This window comes from Athene cunicularia, assembly GCF_003259725.1.
Source record: "Athene cunicularia isolate RWA chromosome 5 unlocalized genomic scaffold, athCun1 chr5_part1, whole genome shotgun sequence".
In the NCBI taxonomy this organism is placed as follows: domain Eukaryota; kingdom Metazoa; phylum Chordata; class Aves; order Strigiformes; family Strigidae; genus Athene; species Athene cunicularia.
Window position 1 is genome coordinate 18459554 of NW_020799101.1, and position 18699 is coordinate 18478252.

The 18699-nt window shown below is 35.8% G+C and overlaps 1 protein-coding gene across 4 annotated transcripts in view; it reads left to right on the forward strand.

Moving 5' to 3' along the window:
• Positions 1–18699, forward strand: part of TTC7B (tetratricopeptide repeat domain 7B) — a 120688-nt gene that overhangs the window by 59365 nt on the left and 42624 nt on the right. For all 4 annotated transcript variants that reach the window (XM_026849657.1, XM_026849658.1, XM_026849659.1 and 1 more), the window contains 2 exons: positions 10796–10912; positions 15091–15188. In XM_026849657.1, coding sequence (XP_026705458.1) covers positions 10796–10912; positions 15091–15188 — 215 coding nt within the window. The remainder of the gene's footprint in view (positions 1–10795; positions 10913–15090; positions 15189–18699) is intronic.

Below are 18699 nucleotides of genomic sequence, written 5' to 3' on the forward strand. Positions count from 1 at the left end.
CTTAAGGACATTGAGTCCATAAATTGGAATACAGTATACATAATCTCCACCGTAAGTCACAAGACTGACTGCTGCTTTTCTTTGCAAAGAGGCAATGCTACTACTTTGTGAACCCCCTTTGAATAATATTTCAAAGGGTACAGCAGAGGCCATTCAGTGCACACCAAGCATACCTATTCATGGTTTCCACAAAATTATGTTATTTTGGGGCTTGAGGGCTGGTTTTGTTGCATCGTTTGCTTGCTTGCTATTTGAAGCCTGACTCTCAATCTGAAAAGTCTATTTTTACTTCATCTGTGTTTCTGTATGTATATGGGCTTCCCACTACTGGGGATCTGTGCAACCTAATTTGGAGGAAATTACCCTTATGATTAATATTGGCACTATAGAAATCTGTCACATTTCCTGAATCACTTGGAAGAGGTTTCACATCTTTTGGGTATGTTTGGTGATTGAGAAACAGTTTTAGGAAACTTTTTCTTAGAAAGCTAAATGATTTTCTGGAGTCTTTACAAAAACTAGATTTGATTGCTTGATCTCCTGTTGTCTGTGTTGGGCATCCAGTGATTCAGTCAATTGGATTTCCTGAAGGAACCAGATTGATAGAAGCAGCTGAAAAAAATACCTAAGTAGGCATTGCTGATAGTTGTGTTCAGTAACCTCTTCCCATTAATTGTGTCTTGTTAGCTTGCAAATGCATCTTGGATAATTGAGACTCATTCCTGACTGTGACACTGAACAAAAATGAGAAGCAAATGTGATTAATTGAGAAAGAGAAAACTGGCTTCAGGATAAGGCAAGAGAAATTGACAGGGTAGCAATGTCACAGAAAATTCAACAGAAATTGCTAGGAAATAAGATTAATTTGTTTGGTCATGCAAAAAGTTATTTCAAGGTACTTACAAATGATAATTTTTCATGTTTTGTAATGAATGATATGTATGTATATCTTTCCTGATAGTAAAACTTCACTTGAATACTCAAAATGGAGTAGACTGACTATTGCAATTGCAGGAGACACCTCTATGAATTTCTTTCTGTACCTTAATTATCATGGTGCTAGAAGTGATGCACCTAAAATCACTGAATGTGTAAATCCTTTATAATACTATACGTATTTCATATTATATCTAGTTGCATGTTGTCATTCTTCCTGTAGGTTAAATTTTTGCAACTGTGTCATTTTGTGTTTTGATGATCATGCAGATGTTTTGGAGTTGACTAATGTGAAGGTGTAAGCTTTCTCCAGCAAGTGTTAAAGGGACAGCTGTCAAAACTGGATGCTCAAATTAATAGAGTTTGAAGTCAGGAGGATCAGTTTTTAAAACCCTTGACCTTCTATATATCACAAGTTGCTAAATTTGTTTTAGTTTTTCTATTAATATGGGTTTAGCTAAAGCATACCTTCCAGAGGGCATCCGATCTTGATAAGAACATCAAAAACTAGAGGAACCATTGCAGTATGTGGTAGCTTGTTCCAGTGTTTCAGTTGCATTCTTCATTCAGACTGTATTTTTGTTCTTAATTGTAATTGATCCCTTATTTGTTTCCAGACATTGGTTATTATATCATTCTTTACTAAGCACTTTCTATTACTGGTGACTTCATACTCTGATGGTAGTTTCTGTAATCAGGTCACCTCCAAATGTCCTTTCTGATAAGAACATCACCATACTTTCTGACAGTAAGGCATGTTCTCTAGAATTTAAGTTATATGTTGCACTGTTGAGCTGTAGTGAGCTTTCGTTACATGTAAACAAGAACTGCACAAAATAATTCACTATTATTTATCACTGCTTTATACAGAGAATCACCTGCATTGTGTCTATTAGAAAGGATTGTGTTAATGGTTCTGAGCATAATTGTTTCATTGGGCGGCTTATATTCAATTATCTGTTTGCTGGCTTTCTTACTTGCTTCTTGGTCAGTTATTTATATGATGCGTTTCCACATTAGAGTGCAAAGGCTGTATTTGCTATATGCTGGGTTTTTAAAAAGAAATCCAGCTTGAAAGTTATTAAGCTGTTCTGCTGAACAAATTGTTTGGGACGTTTCCTACTGTGCTGTTACAAGGATCTGTTCATTGGGAAAGTATATTACACATAAGTTAGAGTCCTGTTGAATTCAAGTGGACTTCCCCATCTGGGCAGTGAGTAGGGAACTGGCTGGCAGGTCACACCCAAAGGGTGGTGGTAAATAGCTCTTTTTCAACTGACAACCTGCCACAAGTGGGGTCCCCCAGCGATCAATACTGGGCCCAAAGCTGTTTAATATTTTTATAAGTGACCTGAATAATGGGATCAAGTGTACCCTGTGAAGGTTGCTGATGATACCAAACTGAGTGGGGAAGTGGACACTTCACAAGGGAGAGCCGCCCTGCAGGAAGACCTGGATAGACTGGAAAAGTGGGCTAACAAGTTCTTTATGAAGTTCAGCAAGGACAAGTGTAAGGTCTTACACCTTGGAAAACGTAATCCAGGAGTGTAGCACAGGCTGGGATCTACCTGGCTGGGGAGCAGCTCTGTGTAAAGGAACCTGGGGATCCTGGTGGACAACAAGCTCAACATGAATGAACAGTGTGCTGCTGTGGCAAAGTAAGCCAACAGGATGCTGGGTTGCATCAACAAAGGCATCACCAGCAGAGATAAAGAAGTCATTATCCCGCTCGGTGGTTGTCAGGGCACACCTGGAATACTGCATTCCGTTTTGGTGCCTGCTATACAAAAAAGGTGTGGACAGGCTGGAGAGGGTCCAGAGAAGGGCCACAAAGGTGATCAAAGGACCGGGAAGCCTGCCATGTCAGAAAAGGCTGAGAAAACTGGGCTTGTTCGTCCTTGAGAAGAGAAGGCTTAGGGGAGACCTTATCACCATGTTTCAGTATTTAAAGGGTGGCTACAGAGAAGATGGAGATTCCCTTCTTACAAAGAGTCACATGGAAAAGATGAGGGGTAATGGGTACAAGTTACTTCTGGGGAGATTCCGATTGGATGCAAGAGGAAAATCTTTAAAAATCAGAGCAATCAGCAACTAGAATAATCTCCCCAGAGAAGTAGTGGATTTCCCAACAGTGGACACTTTTAATATTCAGCTGGACAGGGTACACTGGGCCATCTTGTCTACACTGTGCTTTTGCCAGAAAGGTTGGACCAGATGACGTCCCTTCCTGACTGGTGTTCCATAGGATTCCCAGGTGAAAGGTCTTAAAGCAGTCAGCCCTACCTCCTCCTTTTAAAACAAGCTACAAACTTTCAGACAGTAAACTTTCGACAAATTCTGGGCTGTGAATGAAGTAAATGCTATGAACTCCAGGATTTTCTTTTAGTTTTAACCTTTTTCTTCTAAACCTTTCAATTTATGAGTAATTACAAGACTGCCAGAAGGGCACTTGCCCATAGTATGTACTAAGAGAAACTGAATTTGTTTAAGTTTGGCCTCCTCCTACCTCTTCATTTCTTTTGTGTTTTCTGTAACAGTCATCAGAAGTTTTCCCTATATATGTAATTGCTGAGTGCAGGAAGTGACTTGCTAACACTTTATTTAGGAAAGATTAATAGATTTAGACTCTTTCAAATCATCAGGATTGAATCATATTTGTTCAAACTTAATTTTATGCATACTGCATACTGCTTTCCCACTTTAATTACTCTGTGGGGTCTGTCAGTTAACCTGATTTAATTTACACAAACAATTGACACTATGACAATTTGTTACAGAAATGAGATGCAACTGTATTAGGTATGCATCTGAATTGAAGTTTTACATCATCAAAGGGTTTTTTTCCCTTAAATTCAGATCATATGAAAAGAAGCCTATGTTGTCTGTTAGAAAATTATTTTTGACTTCAGTATCTTTCTATAGTGTTACATGCTGTATCACCTTTATTTTTTTTTTTTTAATACAGGGTCATTGTCAGATTAGTTAGTCTAGGCAATCACAGGTCATATGTTTAGACTTTGTGAGGGGTTTTTTGTGTGTTTTTTTTTTTTTTTTTTTTTTTTTTTTTTTTTTTTAACATACTGCCTAGGTTTAAAACCAGAAAAACGTTTTCTGAATTTTCCTACTATTCCAGGATTTGAGGTTGCAGGCTATATCAAATCAGCACTTAAATGTGGAACCAAAATTAAATATTATATAAATTTACACACAACTGGTATTTGTCATCTTTCTTTTATGCTCTAATAAGTAACAGGCTATCTATCAGTGTTGATTATATATAAAGTTTATTCTTATATTTAAGCTATTGTAGAAAGTAATGTGGTTGTCAGGGGAGACCAAGCTATTGTTTGACACTTTCTGCATGTCTTGTTTGATGGTTGTTACCAATTTATGGGACTCCCAGTATATGAATTGAATTTCCTACCGTCTTTTAATAATTATCATGTAAAAATACTGTTAACTTAAGTTAGAAATGCAAACTTTTAAATTACTTAAAAGGTTCTCGTAAGACTTACTAAGTTTACTCAGAGTAAGTTAAACATAAAATAAAGGTAGTTTTGTTTCTAATCCTGCACTGTAAACAACTGAATTTGACGCATCCTTTTAAATTTCAACTTCAAGTGGTGTAGCTGCTCAGTCTTGTGAAGGTTATGGTTAGCATGACTTCACTGCATACAGAAGAGTCCTTAAAGGGTTCTCAGCAAGGCTTTTGGTGTGTTATGCTGAAGGACTAATATTTTTCAAAGCACATAACTTCACTGTAGGCACAGCTCTCCCTTATGTTCTTCAAGCCCCAAACAATGTAAATAATATAGATAATAGGAGAATAATAATGAAGCTTATTCCCAATCCTAACTGAAAATAGAGCATTCTGTTCACTTTTGTTCAGGATGTGGGGATGTGGAATTAAAAGTTTGCTGTAGAAGGTTTCTTAGTCTGAGAGACTTTAAGGAGATTCCTGATTACCACTGCATTGAGTGACACTGTTCTAGCAGGCAGATCTGGTGGAAGAATAATAGATAGCATGTCATATTGCCAGATTTGATGAAAGAATTGGAGAAAGGCAGGTCTCTTCTATGCCGTAGTGTTTGGAATACAGATATCCGGCTATGGCTGATCCAAGCTGGTGTGTTCATACAGTGGACAGTAACGTGAAAATTTCTTACCTGATCCCAAGTCAGAGCAGCTGGTTTTAATGACACCCAAGGTGAACAATACCTGTTCACAGAAAGAACTAAGAGTTGTCAATACTAATAGTGTTACTTGTTGCATAGCAGAACTCATCTTCAGTACTTTGAATTTTTGCTTCATTCTACAGAATAGAAATATCCTTAATAACTTAAGCCAGCATTGGACAAATAAACCCCATTTGCTCTCCTGACATTGTAAGAATGGGGCTGTGGAAGGGAGTTGGTGGTTGTAGCATCTGGGTATTTTATTTCAAAAAGTGAAGCAGGCTGGCTGAGAAGAAGGAGGCATAATTAAAGACAGCAGTTTTATTTTGGAGATTCACAAGTGCTTAACTATGCTACAAATCACACTGGTTGGCTGGTAGGGAAAGCTTCAGATCAGATTTAATAGATTAGTTTGCACTGATTAGGATATAGAGCACGAGCAAGAACCTCAGAAGTCACAAGGCTCCGTTATTATAGATGTCCTATCTGTAATACTTTTCATGAAATTATGAGCTGTATTTTAAGAACAGTTATGTTATTTGCTCCAACTCTTCTGCAGTCTATTCAAAACAAACTGTGAGGAAGCAGTCTTTTCTACAATTTCAGTTTTAATCTTGGGACCTAATTTCCACCCTTAATGGTGTAATAGTCTGTATGGCCTTTATAGATACTACTTTTTGTGGAAACATTATCCTCTAGATAAAATGTTCTTTTCCCTTCATAATGCTTGTCTTATCTGTATTTATAGATAGGATTTGTACCTCTTCTTGGCTTTTTTTTTTTTTTGCTAGACTGACTAAACGAAGTATTTTTCATACTCTGCAGTCTCCAGTCAGCTGATCACCCTCGCAGCCTTTCTCTGCAGCTGCTCCAATTTGAAGTTTCTCGTGTGTGTGTTTTTAACTGTTATAATGAGAATTATGCATAGCATTCCAGATGTGGTCTCACTGCAGTATTGTACAATAGCACTGTCTCTTCCTCTTTCTGCTCCAGTGAGTATGTTCCAGAACTGCATCTGCCCTCTTCACAGCTGTCTCACCTTGATGAACCTGGCTGTTAGGCAGCTCTGTTTGGAATAATTCTTACATAGTTGTTTGGTACAATATCTTTATTAAACTTGAACCATAACCCATTTTTCCATTAACAATGTTATCTAATACTCCTTTCATTTTATGTATGCTATTTTTGTATAAATTTTTGCATGTAATTGAGACTGTATATATTTATTTGTGCCTTCTCTCTTGAAAAAAATCAGTGTCAATATAGTTGATGTTCCCCAGTCGTTACAGAAGTGGTATTTGCTTTAAAGTTTTTGCTTTAGAAAGGACAGTTGTATGTGTCACTGTTTCAATAATTCTGAGAATGGATTCTTTTTGACTGCATTAACTTTAATAATTTTTAACTCCATTTGTCATTGTTTTCATATCTAAGACAATATAGATGAGGATTATGGTGAAGGTTGGGAGTTCGTTCCTGAATATCCTTAAACTTCATCCCATTGTCCTTCTTCAGTATACACATTTTCTTTTTTTACCTACTTGGGTACAAAAAAGCCTTTAAACAGTGTAACTTTTTTGTGTAATAACCTGTTTGGGTATAGTTTAGCTTTACTTTTTCTGTGTACCTAAGATGCAGCTCTCTGTGCTGATTTTTCTTTCTTTTCTCTCCCTTCTCTGTTCCCTGCTATTTTTGATAGGATCTCTGCATGTTTCTGATGTCTCACTTGCACAGTGTTATCAACAATTGGCTTGTCAAACATCATTTTACCCCTTCAACTTGAGAGGGTGATCCTTAAATATTTTGGAATCTTTGTGTTAAATGCCAGGCTTCTGCTGTATTTCAAATGTCTTTGTTAACCTTCACTAGCAAATTATTTGGGTGTATGCTGCTGAAATTCAAAGACCTAGTTATTAACCTGTTTGGGATTTTGCAATCTTTATTTAAATAAAATTCCAGTAATATATGGATTAGGTTACAAGCAGCTGTTTTATAATGTCCTCATTAGGTAGCGGGAACAGTCTTAAAGTAATGGAATCATTTGCTGCTTCAGTAGCTATTTCATAAATTTATCAGCTATTAGCTCCAAGAATAACTAAGCCTTTCCACTTGTCTGACTTGTTCTCCAATTTGTGTCTGGGTAATTAGTCCCCTAAAATGATACAAATCACTCTATTTTTATCTAACGTTAAAGATCTGCATCCATATCAAACACGCTGGAACAACTGCCCCATTAGTTTAATGCCTTTAACAGAGCCTGTTTTACCTACTTCCCTTACCCAAAGGATTTTACCCAAACACATTTCTGTTCTTTTTATCTATTTATTAATTTATATATAGTTTAGTCATTTATAATTGTCATTTGTATATATGATATGTTGCTGACACACATTGTTCTACTCTTCATTTCTATTTTGAATGTTGCCTGTTCCTCGGTACTTCATTTTCTTAGCTATGAGTGCTGTCCCAACATGCTGTAATTACTCTTTGTTCTGCAACGAGTGCCAGTAATTTAAATCTCTGACTCTTACAGACAGATGCCACCAGATAATTCATGATACTCAGAAAATGTACAGCTTGATCTTCATCATCTCATCTCTTGGTAGTTTCTGTCCATTCTGCACCATTTTTAATAGTGTATTAAAAATGGGTGTGAAAATGTCCCTGTAAAGTTTAAAATTCTCTGCCAGTAATGCAGGCTGTCTTCCAGAAGAGTTGTTTCCACAGATGCTTGAATATGACCTTTCAGAAAATTCTTTTTCAGACAATCTACCTCATGGTTTCTAAAACCTTCCTGATAATACTTGTCCCTGAGCAGCTTGTTAATCTTGTTATCAACTCATATCTCCAGTCATATTTCAGGGGAACTTGGAAGAATTGTTAGTTTGAGAGACCTGTTTGTCACATGGCATTCCTCCTGTCCATTGCCTTCTTCCTCTTCCCTTCTTTCCCCCAGCTGATAAGTAAACTTTTAGTTGGCAGGTTTTCATTTTGTTACTAATATCCCATCTCAGTTTTCTTAGTTATTTTGTGATTTATAGTCAAAATATTTCTTGGACCTAAAGAAACTGCTCTGTGTGGCTTTATAAATGCAACCTTTTCTATTCAAAAGATTATTTTTGGTTTAGTGTGGATAATCCCACACCAGTGTACTTTTTTTTTCCCCCCATTAGATACAATTTCATAGCCTTTCTTTATTAGAACTATGAATATTTTTCCATCATACTTTGTTTATTGTTGTTTTTTTGGGGGGGAAATGGGCAACCATCCAGCCCCCTTGATTGCCATAATGCATAAGAAACATGATTTTGCATGTGTACCAAGTGCATCAAAAAGCATCAAACTCTGATGCGTTGCTTTAATTCTTACAAGTATATTTGTCTTCTATCTTGCCCTTGAATCCTGCAGTAATAGTCCAGGTTCTTACATTTTTGTTTCATGGATTCCTGCGATTTTGCACACATTTAAATAATTTCTTAGTAATTAAATCCCCACAGTTTTTCTTTTAGCTCTTGCATGCTGAATCTTAGTGATATACTGACCCTGTGCATTCTCTCTGCTACAAAATTCCTAAAAGACTTAAATGCTTGAAGATTGTTAATGTAAATTCATTCTAGTAAATTCTGTACAGACTAAGATATATATTACGATTATGTTCCTTCTGGAATCACTTGTAAATTCACTGCTTCTGAATTTATCATGTTCCATAAGTTTTGTTAGGTGCTTTATGATTACAAATTTTTTGAAGTTGAACTTCCATGGGCTCTTCAAACTGCAAAAAGTACTCTCTTCTTTTTACATACATAGAAACAGTAAATGGATTGTATGAGGCAGATTCCTGTGATTTTGGGTTTGGGTTTTGATGCATAGATCTTCTTGTATTTGGGTGGGGCAAGGAGTGTGGGGACTGTGTGGGTGTTAGGGGTAGAATTGATGTAGTAGTGTGAGGGGAGAAAGATGTTATTTGTCATTTTTCCTTCTCATGAGTAAAATGTTAGACAGACCTGGACATTTTTTCTTACAGTGATAGTCACAATGAACGAATATCTAGAGAGGACCACTCTGCCAAATGAAATATGACTTTAAGTTATCTATATAGTTCCCTGTATACTCAAATCTGATTTACTGATAGGAAGAAAGCTAAACTAGTGTAAATGATTACTCTGTTCTGCATTTCTACAAGACATCAATCAGGTGAGACTCCATATGACCTTATTTACCTTGCTTATCCCCAGGTGCTCATTGTCTTAAACTAACTAGACCTGCCTTTCATTTTCTCCTCAGTTCCACCAACAAATACATTGTACAATAAGGTAGCTTATTCATTTTTAGATTTACATGCTGGGTAGTTTCTACAAAGGACATTCAGTGCAACACTAAGCGTTAGCTACTGTAACTTGCTGAGGCACTTGATGTCATTTCTTATTCTTGAGAAAACCCTCTGGCAGTTTGCAGTTACTATTAGCAGCCTCCAAGTTTGTATTTGGGATAAGAAAGTTCTGAGCTTTCACACATGCCCACCCTCTACACCCTTCTCAGTTTTCCCACGCAAACCATATGACCAATCATATAAATTTTTCACTTAGAATGATTAAGGTTGCACTGGAATAAAATGCCAAAGTACACCTGGGTTTAAAAACAGAAACTAGGCTAACAGTTTTATATGCATATTTTCCTCCTGCATTGTGCTCTCTAGTCTTGCTATTTTCTAAAAATTGCTTTTTAGATTAGTACTTTTCCAGTGTATTATCTGTTCCCAGATGCTGTGACTCCTATAAATGTGACTACCAATTGACTAACTCCTTTATTGTCACATTGTATTTATATTCTTTAATTATCCAGGAAGGTGTTTTAAGTTACCCAGTCTCTGTAGAGAACCTTCTACTGATACAGGGAATGTAAAAGGAATATGCAGTTGTCATCTTATGAGGCTCTACACTTTATTTGTCTTGCTGCCATTAGAAACATAACTTTGAAATCAGAATTAATTTATAGTGGCTTCCACCAAACATGTTTGCTTCCATTATTAACAGTTTGCTGAATATTTGATGCTTTCTTCTGGTTGTCACTTGTAAATGTTCAAAATGTTTAAAATTCAAGTTAAACATAAATTTTAGCACCTGCTGATGACAACATAATGTAGAGTGAAGCTACATTTTCTTGTTGACCTTACCAGTGCTGACTACCTCCCATGAATCTATCTGGTCTAGTGGTATCTTTTTCACTAAAGCCTCTTCTATTTCCTGTAATAGAAATTGCTATTATAGGGAAGTAACATTGTTTCATGAGTTAGATAACTATCATCTGAGCCAGTTGATGTAAAATCCTTTCTCATAAAAGTAGTAAAGATTTTCTTTAGTGATGACGTCTCTTTAACTTATGAAGTACTGTTTTTAGTGGTCCTGCTAATTTCATTAAGCTATATTGTCTTCCTTAAGTTCTTAAAAAATTTTTTGAAATCCTGTCAACTATTGTTTCTGTCCAGTTGAAAAAGCCATCTTGTAAAAAGCACTGTTACTTTGATGATATTAGCTATTTAACTGTATTATAATTACTTCATGAAACAATTATTTAACGCCGTCTTTGTTGTTTTCTCCAGTTTTGCATAACATTTACTATCTTTAAAAAAGTTTTGCTTGAATTGGAATCTCTTTTCTTTCTCTTAATTTCCTTTCCCTTTTCACTAGATTACTGTTTACAAAAGTCAAATTGGAGTCCCTGTGTAGAGGCCCAGATGAAGCACTCCTTACCTGCAAACACATGCTCCAGATTTGGAAATCCTGCTACAATCTCACTAACCCAAGGTAAGATGCTGTAGAATTCTAGGCTGTTTGGTACCTTGCTCAGTAGCCTTTCAGGGCAATATTAGGTCAACAGTCCTGCTTCTACTTGGTCTGGTATTTCATATGAACAAACTAATCCTCTGGGAATCTGGAGACTGAAGTGCAAAGACAGCAGCTGATGGACATGCAGAAACTACCCAGAATTCTGTGAAGTAAGGTACACCAAAGTTAAACTCTGCAGTGATGAGGACTATATACAGAGATTGGGTAGTTCTGCCATTCTCCTTGATGGGGCTCAATGTACTGGTATTGTCTTGATTTTTTTCCCCAATCAGGGTTATAGAGTCTTTTATATTGTCTAGTGGAGAGATTGCTGCAGTGGAAATTTAGTTCAAGGACTTTTGCTAAATAAAATGAAGAATACAGAAATATCAGAGGTCACATGGATAAATATGATGTGCTTGCAAAGCCAGTATGGCTTTTTTCTAAAGGCGAGTCTTACTTATGAACCTATTTTGGTACTTCAGAGGCATTAACAAGTATTTAGATAAGTTGATACAGTCTTACTTGGGTTTCCAAAATGCTTCTGTGAAGGTCCTTTGCCATATATATTAAGCTGCGAAACAAACAGGAAGGACACTTTGCCAAAATCCATGCTGGTACTATTCAACACATTTATCAAGTACCTGGAGAAGAGGACAAGCAAAACTTTGAATGACTGACAGTTTCTGGAGAAGAGATGCTGCAGCAGCAGAGCTTTGTACCAGGTGGCATCAGATACCTGTATGGCAGTATGATGAACATTATCTGTTCAGTTTTTGCTCTTCTTTTATTTGATCTTAGTTATGTAAACACACACATCTCTTTGAGGGAGTTGGCTTTATGGCCAAAGAGGGAAGATTGCTTCTCTCATTAACAAGCTAGTGAGCAGTTCAAAGCAGGAAAGTTTGGAGGATTTGGCCGGGAAAGCCTGGAGAGGGACCTGGGTCAGTCACAGTGCATTCAGAGAGATTCTGAATACTGTGGTGCAAGGAGCAGGATGTGGGGATTATAGAAAGTAAGTACGTCAGCAACCAGAAAGGTTTGAGATTGAATTATTTTCAACTCAGAGTCACTGAACTAGCAGCAGGGGCCTGGGAGAGAATGTCTCTTCTACCTTAGTGGGTGGTGGTTTATTTTAGTTGGCTGGCTGTGTGTGGGGGGGGGGTGGAGGGTTTAAGAGTTGTCAGAATGGTGTGCTGTGCAGAATAGTTACAATTTCCCTGTAAGTTTAAGTCTTAAGTTCAGTGAGGCTTTGCATGCACTGCAGCACAAACTTCCACCTTCCATCTCTGCTGTTAACTTCCTCTACACAGAGCAGGGCTCTAATCATGGCTTGTCATTACTTTTTTGTTGTTGTGCTAGGAGCTACTGCATGTTAAGTAATGCTTCTTTAACAGCAGTGACTGTTAAAGCTTACTCTTGGCAGTATCAGGTTCAAGCAGCAATGTTCGCTCGCTCTCATGTCACCGTTGTCCTTCAAGAACGCTGAAGTGGAAAAAGTAACGAAGACTATGCTGCATCTAATAGTTTTTACTGCTTTTTTAATCTTGGCATTTAAACTTTTCTTGAAGTTCTAGTTTATGGTAACAAATTAAAATCAAATTAAGAATAGAATGGACAAGAGCTGTGGACAGGTGTCATAATGGAAGATGATAAGTTTCACAAACCACACAGAATTACATCAAACAGTGATTACTGATACCAAGCTGTAACCTTTCTTTGCATGGTCTGTGGGAATTTTAAGGGCTGAATACTTTCATATTGTGTCACAGTGATCCAATCTGTCTGATTGTGATAACAATTATCACTCAGACCTGAAATGTGACAGGGAAGTTCTATTCACCCAACTGTACTCCAGATGTAGTGAAGAATGATAATGCAGTTTTGTTGCAAAAACTTAAACTTTCCAACCTCTGTAATTTTAACATACACTTCATTTTGTTGAAAAGCAACATTTGAAAACTATGTCTCCCACTGAAAATAACAGAAGCTCTTTTTTAATAGTTATTTAAGCCAATAATAAAAGGTCTTTTAATAATTTGAAACCATTTTAGAATGTTGTTTTCAAAGATTTAAATATCCTTTATGCTTATTTGAAACATCTTTTTCTGTTCTGATTTAGACTGAAAACTAATTCTGATGTATCATTTTCCCAATGAGTTAAGAACTTGCTCTTTTGATAAGCTGTGTTTTTTATGTTGAATATTTCTGTTTGCAATTAATCAGATTTTGTGGAATAAACTGGACTTCAGTGACCTCAATAATCTTTTAATAATGAAAATAAATTATATACAACTAGATACATCACACAAAGTAATAGCTAAATGCAACACTGTGTCTTACCTTTGTTCAGCTGATTTAGAACAATTCTTTTGTCATTAATTGGCACACAGACATTTTCCTCATGAGATGGTTAATATGAATTTAAAACTTTCTTTGTGGTGCAAGGCTCAGAAAGTTTAAATATTTTTCTTCAGCCTGCTGCTTGAAGTTTATGAGAAAATAGTTCAATTCTTTTCCAGTTCTTAGTTTGCATTAGAAAAACAGAACAAACCACAATGCCAGTGCTGTGCTTAGAAGATACGTATGCTAAGCCTGGCTCTCCTTGTCAGAAGCATTTGACATGTCATTGCTTGTGGATTGAGGAAGGGAAGTAATTAATACAGTGGTTTACCAGAAGGTATGCACCAACTGAGCTAACAACTATAGCTGATAGTGTGTGTCCCAGAAAGTTCCCTTCTGTTTCCTGTGGATTTCTATAATGGCATCATTTTCTAAGGAAATCAGTCATATAATAATGTTAGGGTAATGCAAAATTTTATTTATAGCATTTATACCATTTTAATAACAGCTGTACAAAGAGAGAGAGTTGTTTCACTGTTTTTTTGCAGTGTGCAACTATTAAGAGTTGCTGAAAGGCTTCTTGCTCTTCTGTCAGTTCAAATTCAGAAGGCAAATAGAATTCCAGTCTAGCCGTTTAGATTAAGGTCTGTCAGGCTTTACTGTAAGCTAGGAGTTTTGTAGAGTTTTTTCTCTTGGGTTAGAGTCAGACAAAAGTTTGCACTCTGCTAAGTAAGGCTGACAGCCCAATTGCTTTAAAGCTTATTTATTTTTAAGTTTGTAGGGTGCTATTTTTTTTTTAAAGAGGTTTGTAAAGAAGTATTCATTTATAGAGAATAATACCAAACTTACAATCCTAAAAATTAAATTACTGTATTAACCATAGAATGTTAAAGAGTGCCCATATGTGCTTCTCACACTTTTCTGTCAATGTGTCTCAATACTTACCTCATATTAAGGAGAAGGAGCACTTAGTTCTTCAGTCCCTGTTCTTCTACTGAATCTTTAATAGAAGTTCTAAGAGCAATTAGTTTTCCAGCAAGTATATCAACAAGAAGCCTGAGGGACAGATACTGAGTTACAACTGAAGTAGAAATTAAGTGCATTTGTCTACAGGAGCAATCAGTGAAAACCACTGCTACTGCTTAGGCTCCTGAGGTATTGGAAGTGTTCAGGATGTTTCTACTGCACTATCAGGACCAAATTCAACATTAGGCAGTTAATATGTGTGTGTGTATATCCAAAAAAACCCCTCAAAACAACAACAACAACAAAAAAACAAAACCAAAACCAAAAAACCCCACACAAGAAACCCTGAAACTCTGACGTATCATGCCTTTTTATGGTGAAATGTAGTTACGGCATCTTTATAACATCTTTACCTAAAGTTAGATGTCCTGAGTTTAGTGTTTTCTCTTCAGTCTGGGAAAAGCATGGATTTTCAAACTTACATCTGCTGTCTCTGATTCCTGTGAGAGGTGTGCCTCATATTATATAAAAGTTTAAGGTACAATAAATTATTTCTGTAAAGCTGTTAGCTATGAATCAAATTAAAAGCCTGTATTCCCTTCATGGCTGTATTAAGTATTCAAACAGAATTGCTGAAGTAAATACGAATTTAGTTTTGCTTAGCTTAATTCTGTTTTAATGCAGCTGGCTTAATGCACTGTGAATGGTTAGAGGTGCTTGGTACTAAATTTGTTCATAGCAAGAACTTTTATAGCAAGAACCTTTGTGGGAGGAGGGCAGCATGCAACTTGTATCTTAGTATATAATTTTATATTTTAATAGCTTGCAATTTCTATACTTCATTACAGCGATTCTGGACGTGGGAGCAGCCTGTTAGACAGAGCTATTGCTGATAGACGACAGCTTAATACAATTACGTTACCAGATTTCAGTGATCCTGAAACAGGTAAGAACTGCATTTGAACAATAAAATGGGTAAAGCAGGCTGGCTACAGCTAGATTTTGCAATAGATTTTGTTTTATTTTGCAAAATGAAATAATATTTTCATTGTTGTCATGTAAGTGGAAATAGACATTGTGCAATATAAGATTTTTTTCTTCTTTATTTATGAAGTACTTGCTGACCATGTTCACTGTAAATTAAAGCATCTATAGTGTGAAGCTTGCTGAGCTTAGTGGTATTTTGTCATGCAAGGGCTAAAAATTAGTATGCTGAACTAGCCTATTTGCCAAAGTCCCATGCTTTTCTGTCCATTTGGTGTTTGCACATATTTTCTTTTTAAAAGGTAAATCAAAAAAATTTCAGAAAACTTCTAAACTCAAAAAACCCTGAAGACATTGTTGCTAATTAATTCATTAAAATCTCTAATACATATTAAAATACAATTACATGGGTGGGTTGGCTTACTGTAGACATAGCTTTGACATAAGCAGAATTTATTTATTACAAATCATATATATTGTGATAATTTGATATACATATCAAAAATCCTGGTGCACAGGTGCACTACAAAAAAGCTAAGATTGTTACATGTCAGTAAATATTAACAGTATGTAATTTGCCTGTTTTAATATATTCAGTGAACAGAATGCAAATTGATATGCCTTAAGAGTCATATAACCAAAAAGCAGGTGAGCCATGCATTCTGTGAAAATTGCAGGAGTTACCATGATGATACCAGTTCCAAAAACCTTTACAGTATGTTACTTGCATTCTAAATATTGAGAGTTTTGTTTCCTGGTTTTTATCTCAAAATTGTAGCATGCCTTTCCTGGCACCTTTCAGATGTGAATTTCTGCTTAATCACACTTCGACACAAACTGCTTATGGGAAAGTTTGCCAGCCTATGAATTAGAATACACTGACCCATAAATTAAGGTACATTGAGATGTGTAATATGTCTCGTTATTTAGTATCAGAAATGTGCAGTAGAGAAAATCCAATTTAGATATTTAACTTCTGAAAGTTAAAGTTGGATCGAATGTTCACTCAATTCTGGAATCTTGTAAGCAAATAGAAAGTGTTCTGTGCTTGCTGTAGTGGCAAATGATTTTGATTACAAAGATCGAGACACCTGATTTCAAAGACTTGCAGTATGATATGGTCTGAAGTATGGCATAATTTACCTTGCTGCCCCTTATGTGGAATTTTTTATCCCCTTCATTTGTATAATTAAAATGTATATGATTATATCATTCTATAGTGATAATTCTATATTCTAGTCTAGCTCATGGTTTCATTTCAAGGATGTAACTAGATTTTTAAAGGCTATGTATACATATATTGATATAGATAGATAATTTATGCCTTCAAAAAAGTGCTTGTTGGGGGGTGGGGTGGGGTGTTGTGGGAAGTTTCTTGTGATTAGTTTTGGGGGTTTGTTTGATTTTCTCCCATGGGGGCACAAAGCTCTTCGTCTACACCTTCAGGGTGTCCTTAATATCTGCCACACTTGAGAAGATAATGAATTGGTGCTTTTAAAAGACTGTATATTCCTTAATGCTTTTAAGTAAAGATAAAACCTCATCCAAAACAAGTTTTCAAGAAGCCTGCCCCAGATTCAAATCCTGCAGCCAATATCTTGATTGGAAAACAGGTTCTATACACATGTTCTGATTTTTCTTGGAAGTTCCAATTTGTCTTTTTTTCTGAATCTCAGCTGTATTGTTAGAGTTTATCTCTACTGTCAAGGAGGACAAGATGGGAAATAAAAAATATGGGGTCCTATTTTGATTGTTTTTCTTATAAAAGGTAATTGTGGAGGATGGGGTGGGAGTTCCTCTGTTTTTTATGTGGTTTAGGGGAGGGGGGATTATTTTTGTTTAGGTTTTTTTGATTGTTAATCTTAGCAGAAAAAACCTAGTTGCAATTATCAATACTTAAATTCTGGTAAGAACTCGAGCTTTGTTATCTACTCTCTATACAGTAGTATACATATAAAAGCTGCATATGCAAGTTTTGTCAAAAATTCTTCATGCATAAGATTATATAAAAATTTTGCAGAAATTAAAAGGTTATGGTACTATAAGAATAAAATAAATCAAACTTGTCATAGTGTTTGAGTAAGAAAACTTTAAGCAGACTGTCAAAAAAACATTGTTCATAAAAGGTAGATAATAGATGGTTGAGATATTAGACCTTTATAGGCTGAAAGAGCTCATGTGCAAATTCTGTGGATCCCCAGTGTTTAGAAATACAGAAGGAATTTGACATTTAAATAAACAAATGTTAAAATAGGGGTATGTAGGAAAGGTATTGTGGAAAATCCTCCTACAGAAATGTGTGTTCCCCTTCTCTTTATACTGCATAATGCTACCATGTGTATGCATTTATGTGTTTGTTCAGACATGAACGCTTGGAAGTGTTCCCTTTCCTAACTTTGCTTGCCACCTATGATATTGATCTCATTTGCCTGTTTAGTCTGAGTTTGGCCAATGCAAATACCAAGAAATGAGAGCTGAAATTCTAATCTAAGTCTAATGTACTTGCAATTTGAATTTTTAAATCTTTTTTTTTTTTTTTAATACATCTAGTAGTAATAGATGTAAACATTCTTTTTCTTACACGTATCAATTAAGCAGAAGCTGAAAGTTGGAAAAAAAAAGAGGTCTTAAAAACCAGTTTTGTATAGAGCTCTTACCAATCCCATAATCAGAAATGATTAAATGATTGGAGTTTAAATTTGTGTAACCTTTGAAGTATCAAAAGAGTGTATTGTGGATTTCTTACAAGGCTAGACTGTTAATTCTATGCCTTCATCAATAACTCTGGTAAGTCTTAAAGTTTGCCTTCTATTTCAACTGGTTTGCCATGAGTGCCCTGCACCCATATTTCTATATATGGATGAAGGAAATAAATACGGAGGGGAAAAAAAAAAGTTTTGATGAGTTGAATCACTAAAATAAAATCTCATAGGGAGGCAAACACATTTCATATCCATAGATAGATATGCATATGCAGATCACTTGAGACTCGGTTGGCTATTTTGGTTAAGGTAAGTTGCATTCAGTCTTTTTAAAAACAGATTATTCAATTTGTTATGTATTGGTTGCAGTCCACTTAGTTTATCATAGGATGAAACAATAGTAGCTGAATTTTAAACTTTGGTCTTCATTTCTCCTTAGATATATTTTACAAATTTATGCATTAGAACATAGGGAAAAAATCTTCAATCTGTTTCTTTAATCTAGTTTAGTATGGAAGGAGAATACATATCAGTACAGGGTAACTTTTTTTATGTTACAGAAGAAGGGATATTTATTTTATGTAGAAGCGATTTCCATCTTACTGAATGATGAAATAAATGCTTTGCATTTTTTGGCATCCATGAATCCATTAAACCCTGTTGGATTTTTTTTCTTTCCTGCCCCCCCACACCCTTATCATTCTCTTTGTTTCGCTTTTTAGCCTCTGATACTTCCTCATCTTCTCTCTCAAGAACTGAGTCACCTCTCCA